This window comes from Solenopsis invicta, chromosome 12 (genome assembly GCF_016802725.1).
Source record: "Solenopsis invicta isolate M01_SB chromosome 12, UNIL_Sinv_3.0, whole genome shotgun sequence".
In the NCBI taxonomy this organism is placed as follows: Eukaryota; Metazoa; Arthropoda; class Insecta; order Hymenoptera; family Formicidae; genus Solenopsis; species Solenopsis invicta.
The window spans coordinates 5,958,904-5,982,395 of NC_052675.1; the positions used below are offsets into that span (position 1 = coordinate 5,958,904).

At 37.1% G+C, this 23,492-nt stretch overlaps 1 protein-coding gene across 3 annotated transcripts in view; it reads left to right on the forward strand.

Annotated features, from left to right (window-relative positions):
- Positions 1–23,492, forward strand: part of LOC105199284 (probable 2-oxoglutarate dehydrogenase E1 component DHKTD1 homolog, mitochondrial) — a 266,253-nt gene that overhangs the window by 174,183 nt on the left and 68,578 nt on the right. For all 3 annotated transcript variants that reach the window (XM_039456078.1, XM_039456076.1, XM_039456077.1), the window contains one exon: positions 15,697–15,817. In XM_039456078.1, the coding sequence (XP_039312012.1) occupies positions 15,697–15,817 (121 nt within the window). The remainder of the gene's footprint in view (positions 1–15,696; positions 15,818–23,492) is intronic.

Sequence of the window (23,492 nt, forward strand, 5' to 3'; positions counted from 1 at the left end):
GCATCTTAAGATATTACTTACAACCACTAGCCAACGACTAATTGTAAGTACAAGTGAGTAAGAAGCGCGCGCGACGGCCCTGAGCGCCGCAGAACCAGGAACGCTTATTTGTTTACTTTAACGTGCTCTCCTGCAAAAACTATTTGTCGCATGCAATTTTACTACAAAAAAAAGTTGTTTTTTTTTTATCATAAAGTATCACGTCTTGCACTCCGAATGCGCAAATTTTGGGACCCTACACACCCTACACACACGCGCGCGCGCGCGCGGGCGCACGCGCACACGCACACGCACACGCACACGCACACGCACACGCACACGCACACGCACACGCACACGCACACGCACACGCACACGCACACGCATACGCACACGCACGCACGCACGCACGCACGCACGCACAGTTTAGGTATAATTTGAAGACATTTAGTATTTTTGAAGACCATCCTCATTATTTTTTTTAACTTTGGTATATTTTGAGGACTGTCCTTAAAATTACACTTTTCACAGTTGGCAATTTTTGAGAACAAAATGTCTGCCGAAAGGTAAGTTCTCATAATAAACCAAATACATGTTACTACTGTTTTATCTTTGGTACATTTTGAAGACATAGGAGTTCAAATGTTAGCACATGTGCATAAAATGTAACAGTCACGTTTTTCTAACTTTACTCTTGCTTTCTTTATTCTCACAACTAGAACAATAATAAAGGAAATAATTTCTATTTTTATAAAAAGTATTTATATTTATTAACTATTATCCCTATAAGAAGAAGAAAAATTAAATATTATACATTAATAAAGGAGCAAAAAGAACGGGAAAATCTAAATATTATGTGTGTAATTTTATTAGCAAAGGTTTGTTTTATTACCACACACGTTCTTACAATGTACCAACCATGAATTTCTCTAGAAATTAGAGAAATACACAATTGGTACATTATTCCATCTGACATTATTCAACACCTTATGTCCATTAAACAATAAGCATATAATGACGCAAAGTATATTACAAAAACGTATATAGTTATCAGCAACAATAGGTATTAACCCATATTAATGGGGACATATTTTGGTGAAAACTATTTTAACACATATATTAGAAATATATACGTTTATTTTAAAACTAACATTGTTAGAAGCTTTGGAAATAAAATTAGACATTTTCAGCATTTCAAAAAAAGAACTACGTTCATAACTTTCATTTGTTGTAAATTGATAACTCGGTTGTAACAATAGCATGCAGGGAAGTCACACTTATCAACAGTTACGTTAGATTGACTTAAATATGGAATTATTTATTATAAATATGACTATAGTTATAATTATGAATGTGTTAAGGTAGTTTCCGCCAAAATATGTCTTTATAAGAGCCTGTCATTATAATGTCCCCACATTAACCCATTGTTACTAATAAATACATATTTATGCCCTCAAAATAGAATATATATGTTCAATTGTTTGTAGTTTTGAGAAAAATGGTTTAAAGATAATTGTTAAATATAACTATATGTTTACTTTAAAATTAACACTGTTAAAAACATCAAAAATAAAATTAGACACTTTCTAGCATTTTAGAAACAAATTACGTTCATCACTTTCATTTGTTGTAAATTGATAACTTGGTTGCAAGAATAGCATGCAAGAGAGTCACACCTGTCAACTGTTATATTAGACTGACTTAAATATGGAATTATTTATTATAAATATGACTATGGTTATAATTATGCATGTGTTAAGATAGTTCCTGCCAAAATATGTCCCTAAAATAGTCCATACGTACAAATCCCGCCAACATATGTCCCCATATTAACCAATTGTTGCTGATAACTGTACGGGTGTCCTATTTTAATCTATCATCCCAAATATTTCCGTTTCCTTGTATTTTACAAGAAAATGTTTCAGACAAAAGTTATATGGTTTCGAGGGGGTCATAAAATGGTGTCATTAATTTGACCTTGTATAGTTGTATGAAGAACATCTTCAATTTTTTAAATAGGACTGCCTACTTTTTATTGTATAAGAAAGTACCGCTACTCTTTAATTAGGAAACTACCAATACTCCAATATTGTATCTTTCATTACATATTCTTGCAGCTTATCTCGAGACCTTTTCAAAACATGAATACTTTCCGAGTTGTGAGGCTTGAAAGCTACAGTGTACTGTAAATTTCAAGCGTTATAACTCGGAAAGTACTTAACAAAAATAAACTTTCTTATAGTGTTTTGGAAAGGTCTCGAGATAAGCTACAAGAATATGCAATGAAAGATACAATATTAGAGTATCGTTAGTTCCCTAATTTAAGAGAAGCGGTACTTCCTTACCATTCAATATTTTTCATTGCATTATATTATAGTCAATTTCGTGATTTTCGAAATTAGAGTTTAGAGATAATTGCTAAACATACCTAAAGTTTTAAATACCTTCTACTCTTGTTCAGTTGCATCAATGTTACAGACATTTATGTCTTGAAAATATAATTATATTTAACAATTATGTCTATATTGTTTTTTTTTCAAAACAAAAAACCATCGAACTTGTACGATCTATTTCAAAAACATGAAGTTATCAGCAAGAATGGGTTAATTTATTATAAATATGACTATGGTTATAATTATGAATGTGTTAAGATAGTTCCCGCTAAAATGTGTCCCTATAATAGCCCATACGTATAATTCCCGCCAAAATATATGTCCCCACATTAACCCATTGTTACTAATAAATACATATTTATACTCTTGATATAGACAGGTTCAATCGTTTGTAACTTTTAGAAAAACGGTTTAAAGATAATTGTTAAACATAACTACATATTCACATTAAAATTAACATTAAATTGTTAAAAGCATTTAAAATAAAATTAGACACTTTCCAACATTTTAACGAATTACGTTCATAACTTTTATTTGTTGTAAATTGATAAATCGGTTGCAGCAATAGCATGAAGGGGAGTCATATCTGTCAATTGTTATATTAGACTAACTTAAATATGGAATTATTTAATATAAATATGACTGTGGTAATAATTATGTGTTAAGGTCTTTCTAACTGTTGTTCAATTGCATCACTATTGCAGACGTTTTGAAAATATACAATAGTTATGTTTAGCAATTACCTCTGTACCGTTTTTCTCAAAATTGCAAACAATTAAATCTATATAAACTACAATATTATATTAGGACATAAATATGTACCATATTTATTAGTAACAATGGTGTAAGATATTCTGTTTAATTTAAATTGCCGTTTATGGCTCCATGGCTCCATGTAGTTTTGTTACTAGGCGCTATCGTTACCTTTTGGATCCATTCATCTCTCTTCGCGATGGTTAGTAGCAACATGCACTCGCGCCACGGGCGATCGGTCTCTTCTCCTCGAGATTTACCACACTTCACATTGAGCAGTTTGTAACAGCAAAAGTATAATTACAGATTACAATAAATGTGAACTGCTATTGTAACAAATTTACCGTTATTAATCTACCTCGTTCATCTTAGACCAAATAAGCAAGCGGGAATACATATCCCGACATGATTTCACGTGAATATTGGTACGGCAAACAAAGATTATTCATTTACACGAGGTCATCGTAATAATTCAAAGAGGCAGTGCAAGGCGTCAATATTTCGACGGCACGCACATTCGGATGCATGTCCGAGCGTGTTGGGAAGGTGCATAACCTGTACTTGCGAGGAGGATACGAAATATCAAACAACTGCAATTAGCAGTAACAATACAGCATCGAGATTGGGAAAAAGAGAGAAAGGAAGAGCGACTTGTCGTACAACATTTCAAAGAATACATTATCGGTTGCAGCAAGGAACGAGTAGCAGCAATTTCTTCAAGCGAGAGGTACAAAGGCACAATGTACGGCATTAATAAGTCATGAAGTAAAGATAGCAGTCACGACGGACAACACGTAGAAATTGCTTCATTCTTATAACAATAGAGATTAATGTAAGAGTACAATTCACTACAACTGTAAATAGTCAGATTTATCATAAGTAGCAATTGTCAATTCATTACTCAATGTCACGTCGCATTTAACAAAATGAATCTTAATTCGTTAAAAGCAAAGCAAAGGTCAATAAAGGCGGTATGCACGCGCATAAAAAATTATGTTGAGTCAATTAAAGAAATGAATCAAGCGACGTATGTACAACTACAGCTTAGAAAAGACAAATTAGAGAATTCTTGGAATAAATATGATGAGATTCAGTGTAAAATCAAGTTGATGGAGGAAATTGCGGAAAGAGAGCAAAATACGTTCAAAGCAACATATTTTGACGCAATGACTTGAATGTGCAGTTTAATAAATAAATTTTAAGGGGTTTAAGTACAACAACAAATGCAAATGTTAATACTAATCAACAGCCGTCACAAGAAATATCTCATATTAAACTTCCTCCTTTAAACTTGCCAATATTTTCGGGAAAATATTCAGAATGGACCCCCTTTTTTCAAATGTTCACAAGCATGATTTCCGAAAATAATACGTCAACTGATGTAGAGAAATTTCAATATTTGCGCACATTATTAGCAAGCGAAGCGGCTAACGCAATCGAGTCATTGGATTTGGCGAGAATTTTGCAGTTGTATAGCGCATATTATCAGAGTGATACGATCGGATTCGTGTCATTGTCCAGACGCATATACAAGCAATTCTTGAAGTTCCTAGCATTAAAAAGGAGAATCATTCTGAACTCAGAAATTTAGTAAATATTACGACAAAACACATAAATGCATTAGAATCGTTAAAATGTCCAGTTGATAGCTGGGATGATTTGATTATTTATATTTTGGGGAATAAAATTGATCCCACAACATTTCGGGATTAGGAAGATACGTTATGTTCAGATGAATTGCCTAAAATTGATCAGTTCTTAGAATTTCTATTAAAAACATGTCAAACGTTAGACTCAATTATTATTAAAGAAAATGCATTGAATTTAAATGCAAAAACGAATCAACTAACATCTTGTAGATCAGCTATCAGTTGTGCAGCATCCATAAGCCACACATGAAGTTTTTATGACAAAGGTCACTTTATTTATTTATTTTTGTCCATCATTTTTAAAATTGTCTGTACCATGTAGAATTGAAAAAATAAAAAGGCGTGTCTCAAAACTAGTAGTCACGCTGCTGCACAATGTCTTTCAACTGTGAGACTTGTAAGACTTGTAGTTTGAAGCATAATACATTATTACATCTAAATAAATAAAATAAATAATAAAAAGCTTAGAGAGACGCTCGTATTGTGATTAAACACATAATATAATAATAGACAGTCAGATTAACGAACCAAATTAAATAAATAATATAATTCAAGATTTTGATTTTTACAATAAAATAATAAACAATTATATAAGAACGTTTTGGCTCTACTTAGTCTTTATCAGCATATAAGATTCAATTCAAATTATAATACAATTCAGTCATTTTTACAAAAAAATTTTTTTGCTTCTATTTTAAATATCTAAAAATAACAAATTTTTCTTAAACTATGTGAAATTGTCGCATGTATCGCATACAGTCTGTGAATTTTTATGGCAAACGGGCAATCTCGTGCATCGAATGTAAATTTGCGTGTATGCATGTGTGTGCAAATATTGTTAATCCGTCCCTTCTTTAGTGGAATGAAGAGAGTCATAATCCAACAGCACAATTTTTTCTTACATGATGAAATTCACGAAATCACTCGCGGCTTTACATGTAAATTTATTTGACAAGCGTAGTATTAATCACGTCTGTTATCTGTATATTGATGATGGAGTTATTGTTTTACATGAACTATACAAAATTTTTTTTTGACCATAAAAACATTAAAAAGCTTACTTGAAAAGATATTCAAATAATAATTATATGATCGTTTGCCATCGTCGACGATCTTATTGCCGAGACAGACGGAGCACAAGTGAGGCAGAACCGTTGAGCAAAAATTAGTAATGTATATCCGTGTTGTCTTTGAACAAGTCAAGTAAACAAAAATAGGGATCATAAAGAAGTTCTGTATCATTCTGTGAGTTTAGTTAGTTTGTTTGTTGTTTTATATGTATTATTTCCGAAATTAATCTTTTATGGGAATTTTCTTCAGTGTCAAGAATTTTTATTTCCTTCCAATTAAAGAAGTGGTCAAAGAATATTCTATGGTTTGTTATAACTGAATGTTTTTAAGGGTCAAGTTTAATATTATTAATATGCTCTTTTGTTCTAGTTTTAACTGTCTCTTCGTCTGCCCTACATATGTGACATCGCAATTATTGCAAAAAATCTTGTAAACGACATTGCTACTGCAATCACTCTCCGTTTTGTCTTTGTGCACCTTGATAAAATTGTTAATTTTGTAGCCAATTGTAAATGTGTTTTTATCTAATAAAGATGCTGTTCATTTAGAAATATTTTGTAAGGGACGACAAGGAATTTCTTTGTGTTGTCATCTTTTTTTGTCTGGTCTTGATGATTTTTGTTTTTAATAGTGATGGATGCAAATTTTGTATTTAATAGATTTTTTATTCTTATTCTAATATATTTGAAAATAAATTCTAAAAGATTATTTTTTAAAAGTAGTTTGATAATTAATTCCAAATTTTTTTGTTGAAAAGTGAGGTGACATAATAATAGCGCTCTATCCACTATACTATAAACTGTTCCAATTTATCTTCAAATATATTGGAATAAGAATAAAAAATCTATTAAATACAAAACTTGCACCCATCACTATCAAAGACAAAAATAATCAAGACCAGACAAAAAAATGATGAGAATACAAAGAAATTCCTTGTCGTCCCTTACATTCAAAATATTTCTGAAAGAACAGCATCTTTATCAAAAACACATTTATAATTGGCTACAAAATTAATAATTTTATCAAAACACATGAAGACAAAACGGAGAGTGATTGCAGTAGCAATGTCGTTTAGAAGATTTTTTGCAATAATTGCGATGCCACATATGTAGGGCAAACAAAGAGACAAAGATTGGAACAAAAGAGCATCCTCTCTTTTTCCTTCCATCCCCAGATCTCCACCCCATAAGCCATCACTGTCCATACTAACGCGTCGAACAGGTCTTTTCCCCCAATCCCCTTCCAAACCTTCTTTTCCCTATTTCTTACACTTGCCCCATCACTGCCATTCCCCTCCTTGCCCTATCCCTTACCTGCTCGTCCTGTCTGCCATTTCTTTGGAACATAAATTCTAGATAATTAAATTTCTTCACTTCTTCGATACACCTCCCTTCCCATCTCCAATTAATTTTCTTTCTTCTTTGCCCTTTCTTTCCAAACCTCATCATTTTTTATTTCTCTACGTTTACTACCAATCCCTTGTCTTTTACATACCTTTCCAGTCTTGCTATTATTGCTTTTATGCCTTCCTCCTCCTGCGCTAACAGCACTATATTGTTACGCCCGGTTGGAGGTTCGGCGCGTGAACAGAGCTGCGTTGTTTGACGATCAGCGATCGTTATGTTTCTGTTTCTGTTCGTTCATTCTGGATTAAGTTTAGATCTTATGACACGTTTTGAATTAAAGAAGAATTCTTTTATAAACGAGTCGACTAATTTCTTAGTGCGTGTGTGAATAAAAGTGCGCGAGTAAACCGTATTGCAGGCCTGTCTTTGGCGGACGCATCATTTGGGGACTCGTCCGATTTGATCAGACGGGCAAGGAATAGCAATGAGCCATGGCTTTTATTCAACGAAGTCCACGAAAAGGTATGTGCACGCGCTCTACTGCGTTGGCTGAACGGTCTCTGAGAGACGACAAGCGTTTATGCGTGCGATCTTCGAAAGATGCCGTCGAACGAACGACAGAGGATGTCGTCAAGCAGATATCTGGGCTGTTAATTCCGAGTAAGACATTGAGTACGGAGACGCTTTTCCAGACGGCGATAGAAGAGTTAAGACAGTTACGCAAGAAGCGCGCGCTGCAGTTTCAACGACAGGAGGAGATTTCGGCATTGTTACGTCAACAAAATGCTTCTCAAAGCACAGCTAAGTCTTCCCGATAATAATCCGCGTAACGTAGCTGAAAGTGCAAATATTTCTAATGCGCGTACACTCTTAAAAGAACAATTGGGTTTTAAATTAAAGCCGGATGTCTACGACGGTAGTGTCCCGCTTCGCGAATTCTGTTGGCAATTTAATTTTAGTGCTTGTGCAAATAATTGGGATAAGCGTGCGAAAACAGTTGTTCTGGTATCTTGTTTAAGAGGTAAAGCGCGTTCTGTTTTAGAATGTGTACAAGAAATTGGAAAATTAGAATTTGAAGAATTGAAATCGAAATTAGAATTACGGTTTGGAGAAAATTGTATTTCCCACACTTTCTATACTTAATTCACTAATAGAAAACAAAAATTTGGGGAAGTCATTGCTACCTTTGACTCAGATTTGGAAAGACTCTCATTTAGCATACCCGGAATGTTCTTTTGCAGTTCGCGATAAAATTGCGTGTGCGCAATTTGTTTCAGCTCTTTATGATAATAATATAAGGAGTATGCTTCAACTTGAGGGAATTACTTCCTTGCATTTTACAATTGAGAGGGCGAAAACAATTAAAACTATTCAAGAAAACGGTTTTTCTCAGAAAGGGAAAAATAAAAATGTAGAGAATGTTTCAATTTAGGTTTTGTAATTTAAAATAGAGAATATGGGAGAGAGTTACGGTTTTAGGTTTTAGGTTTAGGACATCTTTTCAAAATTGAAATTTGTCTCAGGAGGGGAGGGAGACGTTCTCTCGTTCCTTTTTCTTCCTGGAGGGCATTAGATTGGGAATGACACGGGCGACGCTTGGTAACTCGTGACAGGAGCCTGAGGTAAAGCAGAAAGTCGTGTTTCCCTGGAAGTCCACGCCTTGGTGAACGGGTTTGGGGAATTGTTCTTTTTTCGAAAACTGAGAATGTATTTCAATTCTTTTTTTATTAGAATTTTTTGGCTTAGCTCAAAGGAATGGATTTGCAGCAAACGGTGTGTAGGTTTGGTTAGCTTTCCATAGCAGAGGCCTTGGTGAGAGGCCCAGGAGATCGTCAAGTGAATAATGATTTTAGAAGTAGACGACGCTCGGTAACTTGTGGTAGGAGCCCAAGGTAGAGCAGAAAGTCGTCGAGCGGATGGTGATGCAGACGCGGACGACGCTTGGTAACCTGTGGCAGGAGCCCAGAGTAGAGAAAGAAATCGTCATTTTAGTCTGAATCGCGGAGGACGACGCTCAGTTACTTGTGGCAAAAGCTGAGGATGGAGCAGAAGAAAGTCTAAGATTTTCTCTCGGAAAGGTGTTGGTTTGGGAGTGACGCTGGCGACGCTCGGTAACTCGTGGAAGTGACCCGGGGTAGAGGTCCTTGGAAAGTCTATTTCCCCCCCTTGTCGAAAAAACAAAATGACAAGCACACAAGACACAAAATGAAGACCTTTTCTAAAACCCTCAGAGTTAGTTGTCGGGACAACTTTGAAGAAGGAAAACAGTGTTACGCCCGGTATTTTGAAGATCCGGGGCGTGAACGGAGCTGCGTTGTTTGACAATCGGAGATCGTTGTGTTTCTGTTTCTGTTGGTTCGTTCTGGATCAAGTTTTAATCTTACGACACGTTTCAAATTAAAGAAGAATTCTTTTATAAACGAGTCGACTAATTTCTTAGTGCGTGTGTGAATAAAAGTGCGCGAGTGAACCGTATCGCAGGCCCGTCTTCGGCGGAGACAATATCATCCGCGTATGCCAACGAATACACCTTTTTTCCTTTTAATCTCATCCCTTCCCATCTTTCTTTTCTCATGTGCTCTTCCAAGTCCGCTGTTAAGATGTTAAATAACCCTGGACTCAGTGAACAGCCTTGCCTCATTCCTCTGCTCGTCCAGAAAATGTCACTTACCTCTTCTCCCACCCCTACCCTGTTTCTCGTTTTCCTCATCAAGTCCAAGCATCTGACTACTAATCCCTCTCTAACACCCCTCTCTATCATCACCTCTTTCAACACTTCTTTGTCCACTGAGTCAAAGGCCGCCTTTAAGTCCACAAAGAATACTACCATTTTCCCTTTTTCCCTACTTAATTGCCTGTTAACTAGCTAATTCAGCACAAAGATGTTGTCCACTGTACCCATACCCCTTCTGAATCTCGTCTGATTCTGAGGTATTATCTATTCCTCCTCTATTTTCCTCTCTAATCTCCTCCCTAGTATCGTGGCATATACCTTATACAGCGATTGTGTTATCGTTACCCCCCTATAATCTCCCACTTTGCTTCCCTCTTCCTTCTTTCTTATCGGCACTATCGTTCCCTCACTCCACTCCTTAATCCATTCCTCCCCGCTCCAGATCTTATTGCACATTTCTTATATATATCTTTCCAACCTCTCCCCTCCATATTTCCAGACCTCCACCGGTATCCCATTTTCTTCCACGGGCTTGCCGATCTTCAACTTTTCCAATGCCTTGCCTAATTCTTTTTGACTAATTTCCATCTCCGTATCCTCTCCTCTATTCAATCTCACACCCTTCATCACTTTCCCCTTTACTCCTTCTAACAGCTCCTTAAAATATTCGGGAGGGTTCCGATAGCGCACATCCCGATAGCTCACCAACCAATCATCTTAACTTATCTAACCCAACTTACGGAAAATCTCTAGGCATCTGCCATTGTGAGTAGTTTGTGTGCTATCGGGATGTGCGCTATCGGGACCCGCCGAAAATATTCTACCTAAATATTCTTCTATTTTAATGCCTCCATCAATCTTCTTTCTTATTTTCCTTTCCTTATTCACCACCATCCACACTTCCTCCTCTGTCTTTGCTTTTTTGGCCATCCCTACATTCTTCTTTCTCTCCTTTTTTTTTCCTTTCACATAAACTATTATATTCTCTCTTTACCTCCCTATACCTATCTCCCCGACTTTCCCCTTCCTCCACTTTCTCAACTCTCTTCTTATTCTTACTTCTTACTACATTCTGCATCTCACTATCCCCTTGCTTTTTTTTCCTCCTCTCTTTCCTGCCCCTTCTGCAGTATCCCTTGTATTTCCTCCTTTAGTATCTCCGAGCTTTTCCTTCCCTCCACCATCTTTCTTTCCCACACTTTCTCTATCTTTTTCCTAAACAATTCCTTTTCGCTCTCTGTCCATTTCCATTTCTTCCTTGTAATTCTACGCCTCATGCCCTCTTCTCCATCCCTAATCAATACCACAATCGGAAAGTGGTCTAAATCCACTTTGTTCCCTACCTCCACTTTTACCGCTCTGTCCCACACTTCCCCGTCTCCTATTGCGTAATCTAATACTGATTCCCCTCGCGCCCCTGCGTACGTCCATCTTCCTTCTGTGTCCCCCTTTCCGCATCCATTGAAGATAAACCACTCACTTCCTCTAATCTTTCTAATAAAAATCTTCTTTCCTCATTCACCTTTTTATCTTCCGATTTCTTCCCTTCCTTGTCTCCTCTTTCATCCTTTCCTTCCCAGCTCTCTCGTCTTTGCATTAAACCCCCCCCCCTCCAGAATCGTTCTAACTCTCCCGCCCTTATCCTCTACACAGCTCTTAATTTTCTCCCATTACTTTTCCAGATCTCTATTAATATAAACCCCTATTACTCTCTATGTCTCTCCCCTTATTTTAACCATCTTTGATATTATCCCCTCTTCTATCACCTCCATCCCCTTCCTCACTTTCACTAGAATTTCCCCCATTGCTCTTCCTTTCTTGTTTTTTTTCCTAGCCGGTTGCATTTCTCATCTAAATTCGCTTGGCAACTTGTTCTTTATTCTATTCATCCCTTTTTCTTTATTCACCCCTTTTTCTTTAGTTATGTTTCCACTAATATTACCACATCCCATTTCCTAATTCCACTCCAAAAGTCCCTGTCCTTTCCCTTAGCTCCTGCTATATTCCAAAACACCACTTTTTTCAGCTCTCCCTCCCCCTTTTTACTTTGCTCGCTGCATTGCCCCTTTCTTACCGCAACATTCCTTGTCTCCTCCTTCCTTCTCATCATCCCACCTTCCCCGCCCTTTCCTCTTCGTCCGTCTGTTTCTTTCTCCACCCTTTCTTCCCCCTGTCTCCTTTCGTCTATCCCCTCACTCCTCCTTCCCCCTATCCCTCTCTCGCTCCACTCTCTCGACCCTTACCTATTCCATCTTTCAGCTTCTCCTCCTCCTCATCCCAGAACCACCACTTCCCATAAATCATAACTTTATTATTCCCTATGAATACCTTCGCCCCTTTCCTCTCCTCTGCTCTGGCTACCTCCTTTATCTTCCATTTAGTCTGCCTCTCCTTCCACGTTAGATCCTCCTCAATCCAAATTTTTTCCCCCCTCAGTCTTTTCTTTTTCCTCATAATCTCTTTTTTGTCCTCCTCTAATTTCAGGCTCACAACTGCTATCCCCCCCCTCATTTCTCTCTTCCCGTCTTAATTAGCCTAACTTCCTCCACATCTACTTCTGCTCTTATCTTTTTGAATATTTTCCTTATTTGACTGCTCACCTGCTCATCCCTTTACCACTACATTCCTTCTTCTTTCCTGTCTCTCCCTTCTGTTCACATCAACTCTACTTTCTTTATTCTTTCCTCCATTCCCCTACTTTCTCCCACATCCTCTCTTCCCTTTCTTTTCCCTTTCAACCTATTAATTCTTTCCTCTAGAACCCTTAACCCCTTTCCCCCTCCCTCTATCTTCAGCCCTCTCTCCTATTTCTTCTCCAACTCCCGTATCCTTTTCTCCATCCTAACCCTTTCCTCCCTCCACATCTCCTCCCTTTTCCTCATCCCTTCCAACTCTCTCACTATTCCTTCTAGGCTCTCCTCCATCCTTCCCCATTTTATGTTACTCTCCTCCATCCACTCCTTCAATACTCCCATCATCGAGGCCTCCTCCCTTCCCTTTCCTGCTCCCCCCTTTATCGGCGGTAATCTTAATATTTTCTTGTTTCTTTTAAATAATTGCTCTTTTTTCTCCTCCCCTCCCTCATTCTTACACTCTTCACTCCTTCCACTACTTCCCTTTTCCTTTTCCATAAATCCAACACTCTCAAACTTCTGCTTTGCTCTCTACTCTTACTTTTCATTTCCCACGCTTTCCCTCCTTTTATACCTTCCAGTAGCTGCTTCTCTGTCTCTTCCAAATTGCTTTCTTCCATTTTTCCTGCTGTCGCTGGCCTGCGCCTATTCTATTTGTCCGTTACTCTATGCTCGTGCAAACGCGCTTTTACTCGCTCTCACCACTCGGTCTCCTCTCTATATCGCCGTGCTCCGCGGCCGCTCGCGCACACTCGCGCGTACTTTGCCTTCTCTCCTTTTACCGCCCTTTCCCGCTTGCCTATTTTACTCCTCCTAACCTCTGAGCTTCTTGCACACTTCCGATCTATCTATCTCAATCAGCCCTTCACCATTCGCTCACTCCACACACTCCACCTATCGCTTCCTGCTACTCCACCTCCCAACAGACTTCACTCCCTCCTTCGACACTTCCACTCGCTCACTGCCTCTTTTTAAAAATTGCCTCTATCTCATTCACTTCTACACGCTGTCGCTCAGAAAACGAAAGTCCAACACAGACTTATTTGTAATCACAAATTTAGTTGAGAGAACATCAAAATTTTAGATAATGAGCACTACTTGGGCAGGCGGTTAATTTCCAAAAAGTTACATATTCATTTACAAGATAAAAGTCTCAACTTACAAACAGACACCGAATATTTGCATTATGCGTATCTCTCGTTATTGAGTAAATTATAATTGATTTAATCCATCAAAATAATACTAGGTTAACTATTTTTTTTTTGTAATATTCAACTCACCGTAATATTCAATTTATTCTATATATTTTTGGTACTTATGCATTTGAATTTTCCGTGATTTATTTTCAACCGCTTGACCTTCTGCGTAACGTTTAGGTAGGATGTAATATTCCGGGCAGTTAGTACGCATTCGAACTCGAAACCGTGAGCACGTGTTGGTGTGAAACGAGTAACGTTTGCGTGCTTACTTCGTCAAGAGAAATTAATTTCTACAGACGAAACTTATCTCAAGCTTCATTAGTCGTCATCAGCTCGAATGGGGATCCGAGTACATACAGTCGCAACTAAAATAAGTTTTCGACATCTAAAATAATTATTTGACAATTATATATTGAAGTGTTACTTTTTGCGACACGACGACGAGAATATATAGTCTCAATTAAAATAATTTTTCGAGATTCAAAATAATTATACAACAGTTATACAGTTAAGTGTCATCTCTTGCGATACTTTCATGGTTAAAAATGCCACCACGGATTTGTCAAACCGTTGGCGACTTGGATGCTTCCCGTTTTCGATAATTAATAACGGGTTCTATTTCTATTGCCTGTACTATTGTTTTTTACGCTGAAGATGATTCCAAAGCGAGTCAAAACGTTCGTTTTGTAATTTTGAATTGAATAAATGATTCAATATCGATACTTGTGATTACGTTCTTTGACCCGCACTAACTCTCATTAGCCTAGTTTTCACTCATTAATTGTATTTCAATTTTGAGAGTCCGGAACAAATTAATTGTTCTAATATTAAGGTATAAATAATTATCCAAAAGTTAAATCACTTTTTATTAAATATAATACTGTACTCTCAAGTAGTGCAAATGTAGAAAGACTATTCAGTATAAAAGATACTGTATTAACATTGCAAAGAGGTTATCTTAATGATGATCATAGAACTATAGAACATCAACTTCTTTTAAAAATAATTAACAGATCTTTTTGGTGAAGTTTAATGCAGAAATGCAATCAAAGCTAAACTATCTGTGATTATGTTGGATACAAATATGTGTGACATTAGTACAATAAAAAAACATTGAATTAAAATTATACATGTATTTAGTATAATTTTTTTAAACAAAAAAATCTTAATTATGAAGTATATTGTATGAGAACTCCAGAGAACGTATAAAATAATATGTATGATAAAATATTAAAAAAAACATGATGTATGTAAAAAAAAATCTGATAAATGTGGGAAAAAATTGTAGAAAAACTCATATATTTATATTACTTGCATTGTATTTTATGAGTATTTATAAATATTTAAGAGAAAGCAATCATTCTATAATTAAAAATAATATACTGTCAAAAAAATTATAAAATTTTTTTGAACAAATTGTAAAAAATTTTATGAAAAATTACGACAAAATTAATTATGAGAAAATTAAAAAAATTTTAATTTCTGATGCAATTATTCTAAGAAATTAAAATATTTTTTATTTCATGTTGTTTTAGAATTTATAATTTATTTTTGTAGGCCCTACGTAATACTATCTTTGTATTCCCGTTAAAAAGTTTTTCTATTCTAAGTGATTCCCATTGAAATCTTCCTATTCCAACTGAAGTGGGATGTACATCCTCAAAAGAATAATATCATTAAATTGTATAACCTAATTCAACCTACGATAAATATGTATCTTTAAAAAAATGTATGAAATCTTTTAATTGCGCCAATTACAAAGAGAATATATTGTTTTTTGAAATATATAACTGTTGTACTACTTTTAAAAAATAAAATCCAAGTGACAGTATCTTTATATTGCTATTCAAAGAACTTCCTAACTTAAATAGTTGTAATTTTAAATAAAAAAGAAATAATATTACTAAAAATACTAAAAATTCAATATAATCGGTGGGATCACTTATAAAAACTCTAAGTGAATATTTAAGTAAGATTCAAATACCTTATGAATTTATAGATGATGAGGGATTATCGAAAACCTTTAGTCGTGATAGCACCTAAAATTTTATTACGTCATCCAGCAGCAGTGTCGTCCTTATTGGATTTCGAACCTCGAACGAGCTTCAAAACTGTAATCGGTATGTTATATTTCTTCTTTAATTATGCTTTATTATAAACTACTAATACTGGTACTGTAGTACCAAAAAGATATTTCATTAGTGCGCGCTGTAATACCATATAATATCATCAATGAACTAATTTACATCATAAATCGAAATCTAAACGCTATATTTAAATAATAAACGATATGTAAAAAGTTGTTATATAACCCAATCTGAATTGAGATAGGTGTCTTCTTTGCATGCCCTAACTTGACTGTGACCGCAGAAGCCCTCTGAAATTCTCCTATATTTTCTATAATATATATGTCTACTATCGAGCCACTACGTGGCGTTCGCAACATTCGGCTCTGTTTATACTCTGTTCTGTAGTTTTAATGTGTGAAATATATAACTAGAAGAGTACGTGATATTGTAAAACACAGCATTATACAGGGTGTCCCAGATTAATGTATAAAGATTATCACGATGAGGTAGAAGAGATCGAGATAAATCAAAAGTCTAATACCATTTTGCGATATTTTCAATAATTTTTTAGTAATAAGATATTAAAGTCAGACGAATAAGATCGCGCGGAGAGAAAAGCGGTTGCTCGCCTGAGCCGTAGGACCGCGGCCCGACTTTAGGCTACGTTTTAGACTTTTTGATTTATCTCGAACTCTTCTACCTCATCGTAATAGTTTTTATACATTAGTCTGAGACACCCTGTCTCTATATATATATATATACCCTATGATCAGAAAGTACCGGGAATTTTTAAATAAAACAAAATAGAGTTAAATTTCAGGCAAATTTATTTTATCTCCTTCAAAATATGATCCATCTGAAGCAACACACATGTGCCAACGCTTGACCCAGTCCTCCATGCATCCCTGGTAGGCCGACGAAGGGATGGCCTTTAGTTCCCTCGTCGCATTCTCTTTGATCTCCTCGATCGACTGAAATCTCTTTCCACGAAGTGGCAACTCCAACTTGGGGAACAAAAAAAAGTCGCACGGGGCCATATCAGGTGAATACGGTGCTTGCTTGATGGTATTTACTTGATGTTTGATCAAATAATTCAGTACAATTCGGGCTCGGTGCGATGGTGCGTTATCATCATGCAAAATCTAAGAATTGTCGGCCCACATTTCCATACCCAAAACATCAACCACAATATGCTGTGCCGTTCCATATGCAATGCCAAGTTCACTAGACATCTCTCTTAAGCTGGTATGACGATTTTCAAGCACCATTTCTTTCACTTTCTTCACGTTTTTATCGGTGTTCGACGTCGATGGACGTCCGGAACGAGGGAAATCTTCCACCACTGTACGACCACTTTTAAAGTCTTTATACCACTCGTATGCTCTTGTTTTTGATAGAGCAGATTCGCAAAATGCTTTTTGCAACATTTTCAGTGCATCGGCACACGAAATTTCGTTCGCAACACAAAATTTCAAACAAACTCTTTGTTCAACAAAATTATTCATGGTAAAATGCGGCAAAATGAAAAAAGTTGACTGATGTAAACAAACGCCAGGCAGACACTAATGATCGGATGGCACTAAAACCTGACAGATGTGCGTCTTAAGGTCGTACCAACATAAGAAAAAAAAATAAACCGGTTCCCGCATGCGCGGTACTTTTAAATAAAAAATTCCCGGTACTTTCTGATCATAGGGTATATATACAGGGTGTTCCATCGAAATGGAAGGTCATCATTTCGAGCATTTATTGTAATTGAATAGTGAGAGGCGAGGGGACTCACCGAAATAAAGCACCCCGATGGTGAGAGGCGAGGGGACTCACCGAAATAAAGTACCCCGATGGTGAGAGGCGAGGGGACTCACCGAAATAAAAGCACCCCGATGGTGAGAGAAAATGGCAAAAACTAATTTTTACTGATTACATCTATCACGATTCGAAAAAATGTCTCGGACAAAACTTACGTATTTTTTTCCAAGGAATCCGAATCTGCAATAAAAAATGGGGGTTCCCACTTGAAATTTCAAAATTGACACCCGCCCCACCCCTAAGGGGCGGTGGGGGTGGGTTAATTTTTACACAGGCAGACGTCCCCCTTGATAATGTTAAAAGTTTATTTGGGACATTTTTTCGTACAATGCTTATTTTTCGAAATATTTAGTTGTCTCAAGTTAAATGGGACACCCTGTATAAGGAGCGAAATCGGAGCTCGAAGATCAGATCAGTCTTGTTGGTCGAGCGAGAATCGCTGCCATCGGCGACCGCCAACGTGCAGACCTCTAGGTACGATCTCAGCGACGGGTGGGTCTCACTCCTGACAAAGACGTTGGTCTTCGGGGTGACCCCGGTCGAATTGCCTCTTTCCTTCTCTCTCCTTCCCACCAGAGATTCAGAGGGTTGAACCACACCTAGCATTAGCTTGTGTGTGGCCTCACTCGTTTCTCAGTCTCCCTCCCTTTCATCCGAGCGTCGGAGAAAACTCGCAAAAGCAACTCTTCGACGTCTTCCCTCTCTCTCCCTCTCCCGCAGCGCCGAAGAAGACTTGCTAGCGCGACTCTTCAATGCATTCACCGTCTCTCTACCCGGTGATTCAAAATCTTTTCCTAAATAATATCCGCCTTCAAAAAAGCGTTCTAACGGGTGTCCATTCGACCCAGCGAATTCGTCTCTCTCAACACATACTCGTTTTTCTCTTTGCCATTTGGTTTTCAATCATTAATAATTTGTCTCACTAAAATTTGTAGATCACTCGCACTGACCTCTCTCTATCGCTAACGCTTTAAAATTATTTCTTCCGGAAGTCATTTACTCATTCATACTATACATCTGCGTGGCAATCCATCATATTCATACGATCATGCGCCTCTTCAAGAAACTATGGGCCGAAGAAGGGCACACCGCGCCTACGCGGGCGGACGAAAACGGTTCTTCCGTAAAATAATCCGGGAACTTCACGCAACTGGAGAGTTTGACCCTTCATTTTTCTCGCCTCCGCGGCTTAGCCCCTTGCCTTCCCCAAGAGAAGTGGACGAGGCTCTGGGCTACGGATCATCTTACACTCAGGAGGTTGCCAACAACTTGGTGGACAGCTCAGCTGGATCCCCGCCCCCCTTTCTGGACGACGTAGTTGTCCCGCAAGCGAACTCGGCCAAGGGTTCTAGAGCAGACAGGAACCCGAGGGGTAACCCGGCCAAGGCATCCCCCGATTTCGTGCCGACTCGGGCGCCTACCAGGCCGCTGCCACTCAGGGTAACCGCGCAAAAATCAGGCATTATAAGCCTTCCGCCCAGAGGGCCCCGGATTATAGAGGACGTTAGGGCACCGTTCAAAGTCTGGAGGACCCCTTCGGGTTATTTAATAATATCATAACTGGGCACCATTCACAATATAACGCTTAGTATATACATAATAATAATCACTAGCTTGTTCAAACTTTTACTATAATAAGAGTAAGTATGTTACATATACCCACATAACTAAATATATATATATTGTTATGCTCGACGAGACGAGCACGCAAAAACACTCACACGAACACACAGCACGAAATAATTGAACACTCTCTTTTATAAAAGAACACTGACTTTATTTAATTGGCTATATACAATTAATTGATAGCGGAATTATTTTAAATGTCGCTTGACAGCTCCGCGTCCCGAAAAACCAAAGAACAAAAGCCGGCCGCGCTTCTTTTTTCCCGATCGATAGATCTTCCTTCGGCCAGCTTCTCAAACTCGACCGAACGGGCACAACACTGCCCCCCTTTTTTAAAAGCTTGTCGTCCCGACAAGCATGAAGTCTTCTTATATTTCCGGATATTCTGTCTCCAGGAACCATTTAAGCGTTACTGCTCTCCTTCTTGAGCTGGTGCTTCAAGATTCCGAGCCACTCTTCCTTGGATCCAAACAACATCCTGGAACTCTTAATCACAGAAGAAATCCTCCTTTCTCGAAGAACAACCTCTTCAGAGAAATTCTCCCTGAAAAATTCTTCTGAGGAATCTTCTTTCTTAAAAAAAAACTTCGAGCAAGGTGGGGGTATCTACCGTGGACCCAACGTCTTGAAAGACTCACCAAGCTCCTGCCTCGGCATTTGCCCTCAGTCCCACAGGGAAAACCACACCTCAAAAACCTGGGGCGAGGCAGTCTTCTTTTTTTTATTTAAACAACCAGAAGAATTGTCCTTATAATTTCAGTTCATCTTCAATCACCCAAAAAGAAACGGCTCCCAGCAATCGTCTGAACAGGACTCTTTGCCTTAAAGAAAACAAAAATATATGCGAGAAAACAATTTTATAAAATAAGGAATTTAAGTAAGCTAAGAGTATTTTTTCCTAAAGAAAATTTATCTCTCTTGAAATGAAGCCAACCTATCTAAGTGTACCACTTTATTTTTATGCCTAGACGATTTCCGTATATGATAAACTACATCATTTAACCTTTCAACAATTTCAAACGGTCCTTCCCAACTACCCTGCAGTTTAGGAGACCTACCTATTTTCCTACCTATTTCCTACGGATTGTGAAACCAAACTTTCTGACCAGACTCAAAGTGAATAGAGCGAGCTTTACGATCATAAACCTCTTTCATTTTTTGAGACCTAACATTTAAACGTTGTCTAACTTCGATATAAATCTGAGAAAGTTTTTCTCTTAATTTCGAAACATAATCTCCCCTAGAATTAACTGAATCGGAACCAGGAAGTTTTCCACGAAGTAAATCTAAAGGCAGTCTCAATTCCCTACCAAATTCATTTTCGCAGGGGTTAAACCAGTGGCCTCATGCCTTGAAGACCTATACGCTAAAAGACTCATTGGAATCCATCGATCCCAATCTTTTTGATTTTTTGTAATAATTTTGCTAAATAATCCAACAAAGTTTGATGTTGACGTTCCACTTGACCATTAGACTACGGATGAAGAGGAGTAGTCCTGGTCTTTTTTATTCCAAGTAAACGTGCCAATTCTGAAAACATTCGTGAATCAAAATTTCTCCCCTGATCAGTATGTAGTTCCGAAGGAATACCAAAACAAGAAATTATTTGACTCACAAAAACTTCGGCAACAGTTTTTGTTTTGAAATTTTTTAATGGAAATGCCTCTACTCATTTTGTGAAACAATCAATAATAACTAAGAGATATTTATTTCCTGAAGAAGATTGGGGAAGTGGACCTAAAATATCCATCTGGATTCTTTCAAAGAGTAAACCAGAATTATAAATTTGCAATGCTGATTTTCCTTTATCGGAAAGACCTTTCCTCGATAAACAAACAACACAAGTTCTACACCAGTGTTCCACATCTTGCTTACAAGTCGCCCAATAAAATCTTTTTCAAATTTTATTTAAAGTTTTATTAACACCGAAATGACCATCAGAAGGAGAATCGTGAGCTTCCTCTAAAACACGCTGTACCTGATTCCGAGGAACAATAATTTGAAGAATTTGACGTTTAGAATCTGAAGATTCCCATTTTCTAAACAACACTCCATCTTTAATAATGAGAGAATCCCAAATAGACCAATAAACTTTAGAACTTTTGTCTTCAGAGGCAATTTCCTGACGAGTCGGCCGCCTTTCAAACTCTTTTCCTAGCAAGAAAATAAACAACAAAGGATCGTTTTTCTGAAAATTTTTCCAATTTTCAAGATTATTCTCCCCAAAAACAATTCGTCCTACTAATTCTACTGAAGAATTTTTCTCTTTTAGATCAACTTTAGAGCAATAATTACAGCCTTTTTCAGCACAAGGGCGCCTTGACAAGGCATCAGCGTTCCCATGTAACTTTCCTTTTCGATGTTCTACTATAAAATTATATTCTTGAAGATGTTCTAATCAACGGGCCAACTGTCCCTCAACGTTCTTAAAAGAAAGTAACCAACTTAAAGAAGCATGATCTGTTCTTATAAGAAAATCTTGTCCGTACAAATAATGATGAAAAGATTTTATTGACTCTATAATTGCCAATAATTCACGCCGAGTTACACAATAGTTTCTTTCAGACTTACTCAACACCTTACTAAAATAAGCTATCACTTTTTCTACTCCTCCCTGATTTTGAGATAAGACCGCCTCTATTCCATGAATAGCATCCCCGAAGCATCTGTATCTAAAATAAACCTTCCTTCCTCAGTGGGAAATGATAATATTGGCGAAGTAGTTAAAAATTTTTTTAACAACTCAAAAGCTTCTTGGCAGGCATTATCCCATCTGAATTTACTCAAATTTTCAGTTAAGACAAATAAAGGTTTAGCAATAAGGGAAAATCCCCTCACAAACTTTCGATAATATGAGCAAAAGCCTAAGAAGCTTCGGATTTGTTTTTTATTTTTAGGAATCGGCCAATCCCTAACTGCAACAATTTTCTCAGGATCAGTGGTGATTCCCTTCTCTGAAACGACATGACCCAAATATTTAACCTCTTTCCCGAAGAAAGTACATTTTTTAGGATTAAGTTTAAGATTTGCTGCTCGTAAAGACAAAAAGACCTTTTTCATATTGATTAACATCTCCTCAAAAGATTTTCCGAAAATGATGACATCATCGAGATAAACCATGCAGATTTTGAAAAGTAGCTGCTGAAAAACTTTTTCCATAAGACGTTCAAAGGTAGCCGGTGCATTGCAAAGTCCAAAAGGCATAACTGTAAACTGCCATAACCCTTTTCCAATCGAAAAAGCAGTTTTCTCTCGATCCTCAGGACGAATTTTAACTTGGCAATAACCACTCTTGAGATCCAGAGTAGAAAACCAAGAATTTCCTGAGAAACGATCCATTAAATCATCTATCCTGGGAATTGGGTAGGAGTCCTTAAGCGTCACATTATTTAACTTTCTGTAGTCTACACAAAATCTAATTGAACCATCTTTTTTCTTAACTAAAACTGCAGGAGAGGTCCAAGGACTATTTGATTCTTCGATAACACCTTGTTGCCTCATTTCTTCGATGATCTTTTCCACCTCTTCCCTCATTTGTAAAGGAACTCGACGAGGAACTTGCTTAATAGGAGAACAATTTTCTGTTTGAATAGAATGTTCAATAATTTTACAATTTCCAGCAACGATTTCTCCTGAGAAGACGTCCTGAAATTCCGAAAGAAATTCCGCAAAAAGTTTCTTTTGAGAATTATCCAAATTCTCAGAAATCCTAAGAAAAAGATCCTCAAGAAAATCTGGAACTGCACCTCTACTAATTCGAGCACAAAGGTTTTTTTGTATCTCCTTACATTTCGGAGAACAAAAATTTAAATCAAAAACTCCTTCTAAATTTAACTTACAAAGAAAATCAGCTCCAAGAATACAATCTCTTCGATTTCTGCAATAAAGACCGGAAATTCTAAGCTATGATCTCCTAAAACAATCTTAACTTTCTTTTTAGAAATTATAGGAACTTTCTCTCCAGTGGGATATCTTAATTGTAAAGAATTCACACTAACATCTTCAATATAAGGTGATACAAATTTTTTATTTAATATATAGACGTCTGACCCTGTATCAATCTTAAAAATACAATCCTGCCCATCAATAAAACCAGGATAACAAAAATAATCTTTTAACTTAATTTTTCTACAATTTTTAATTTCCGAAAATGTTGGGGTCTCTCTTCGAATAATCGAGTCGACCCCGCTAAGCTCGACCAAACCTAGTTTCCCTTTGTTAAAGAAGAAACCGCAGGACATTCTGATCTATAGTGTCCCTTTGCACCACACTGCCAACATTCTTTGTCGGC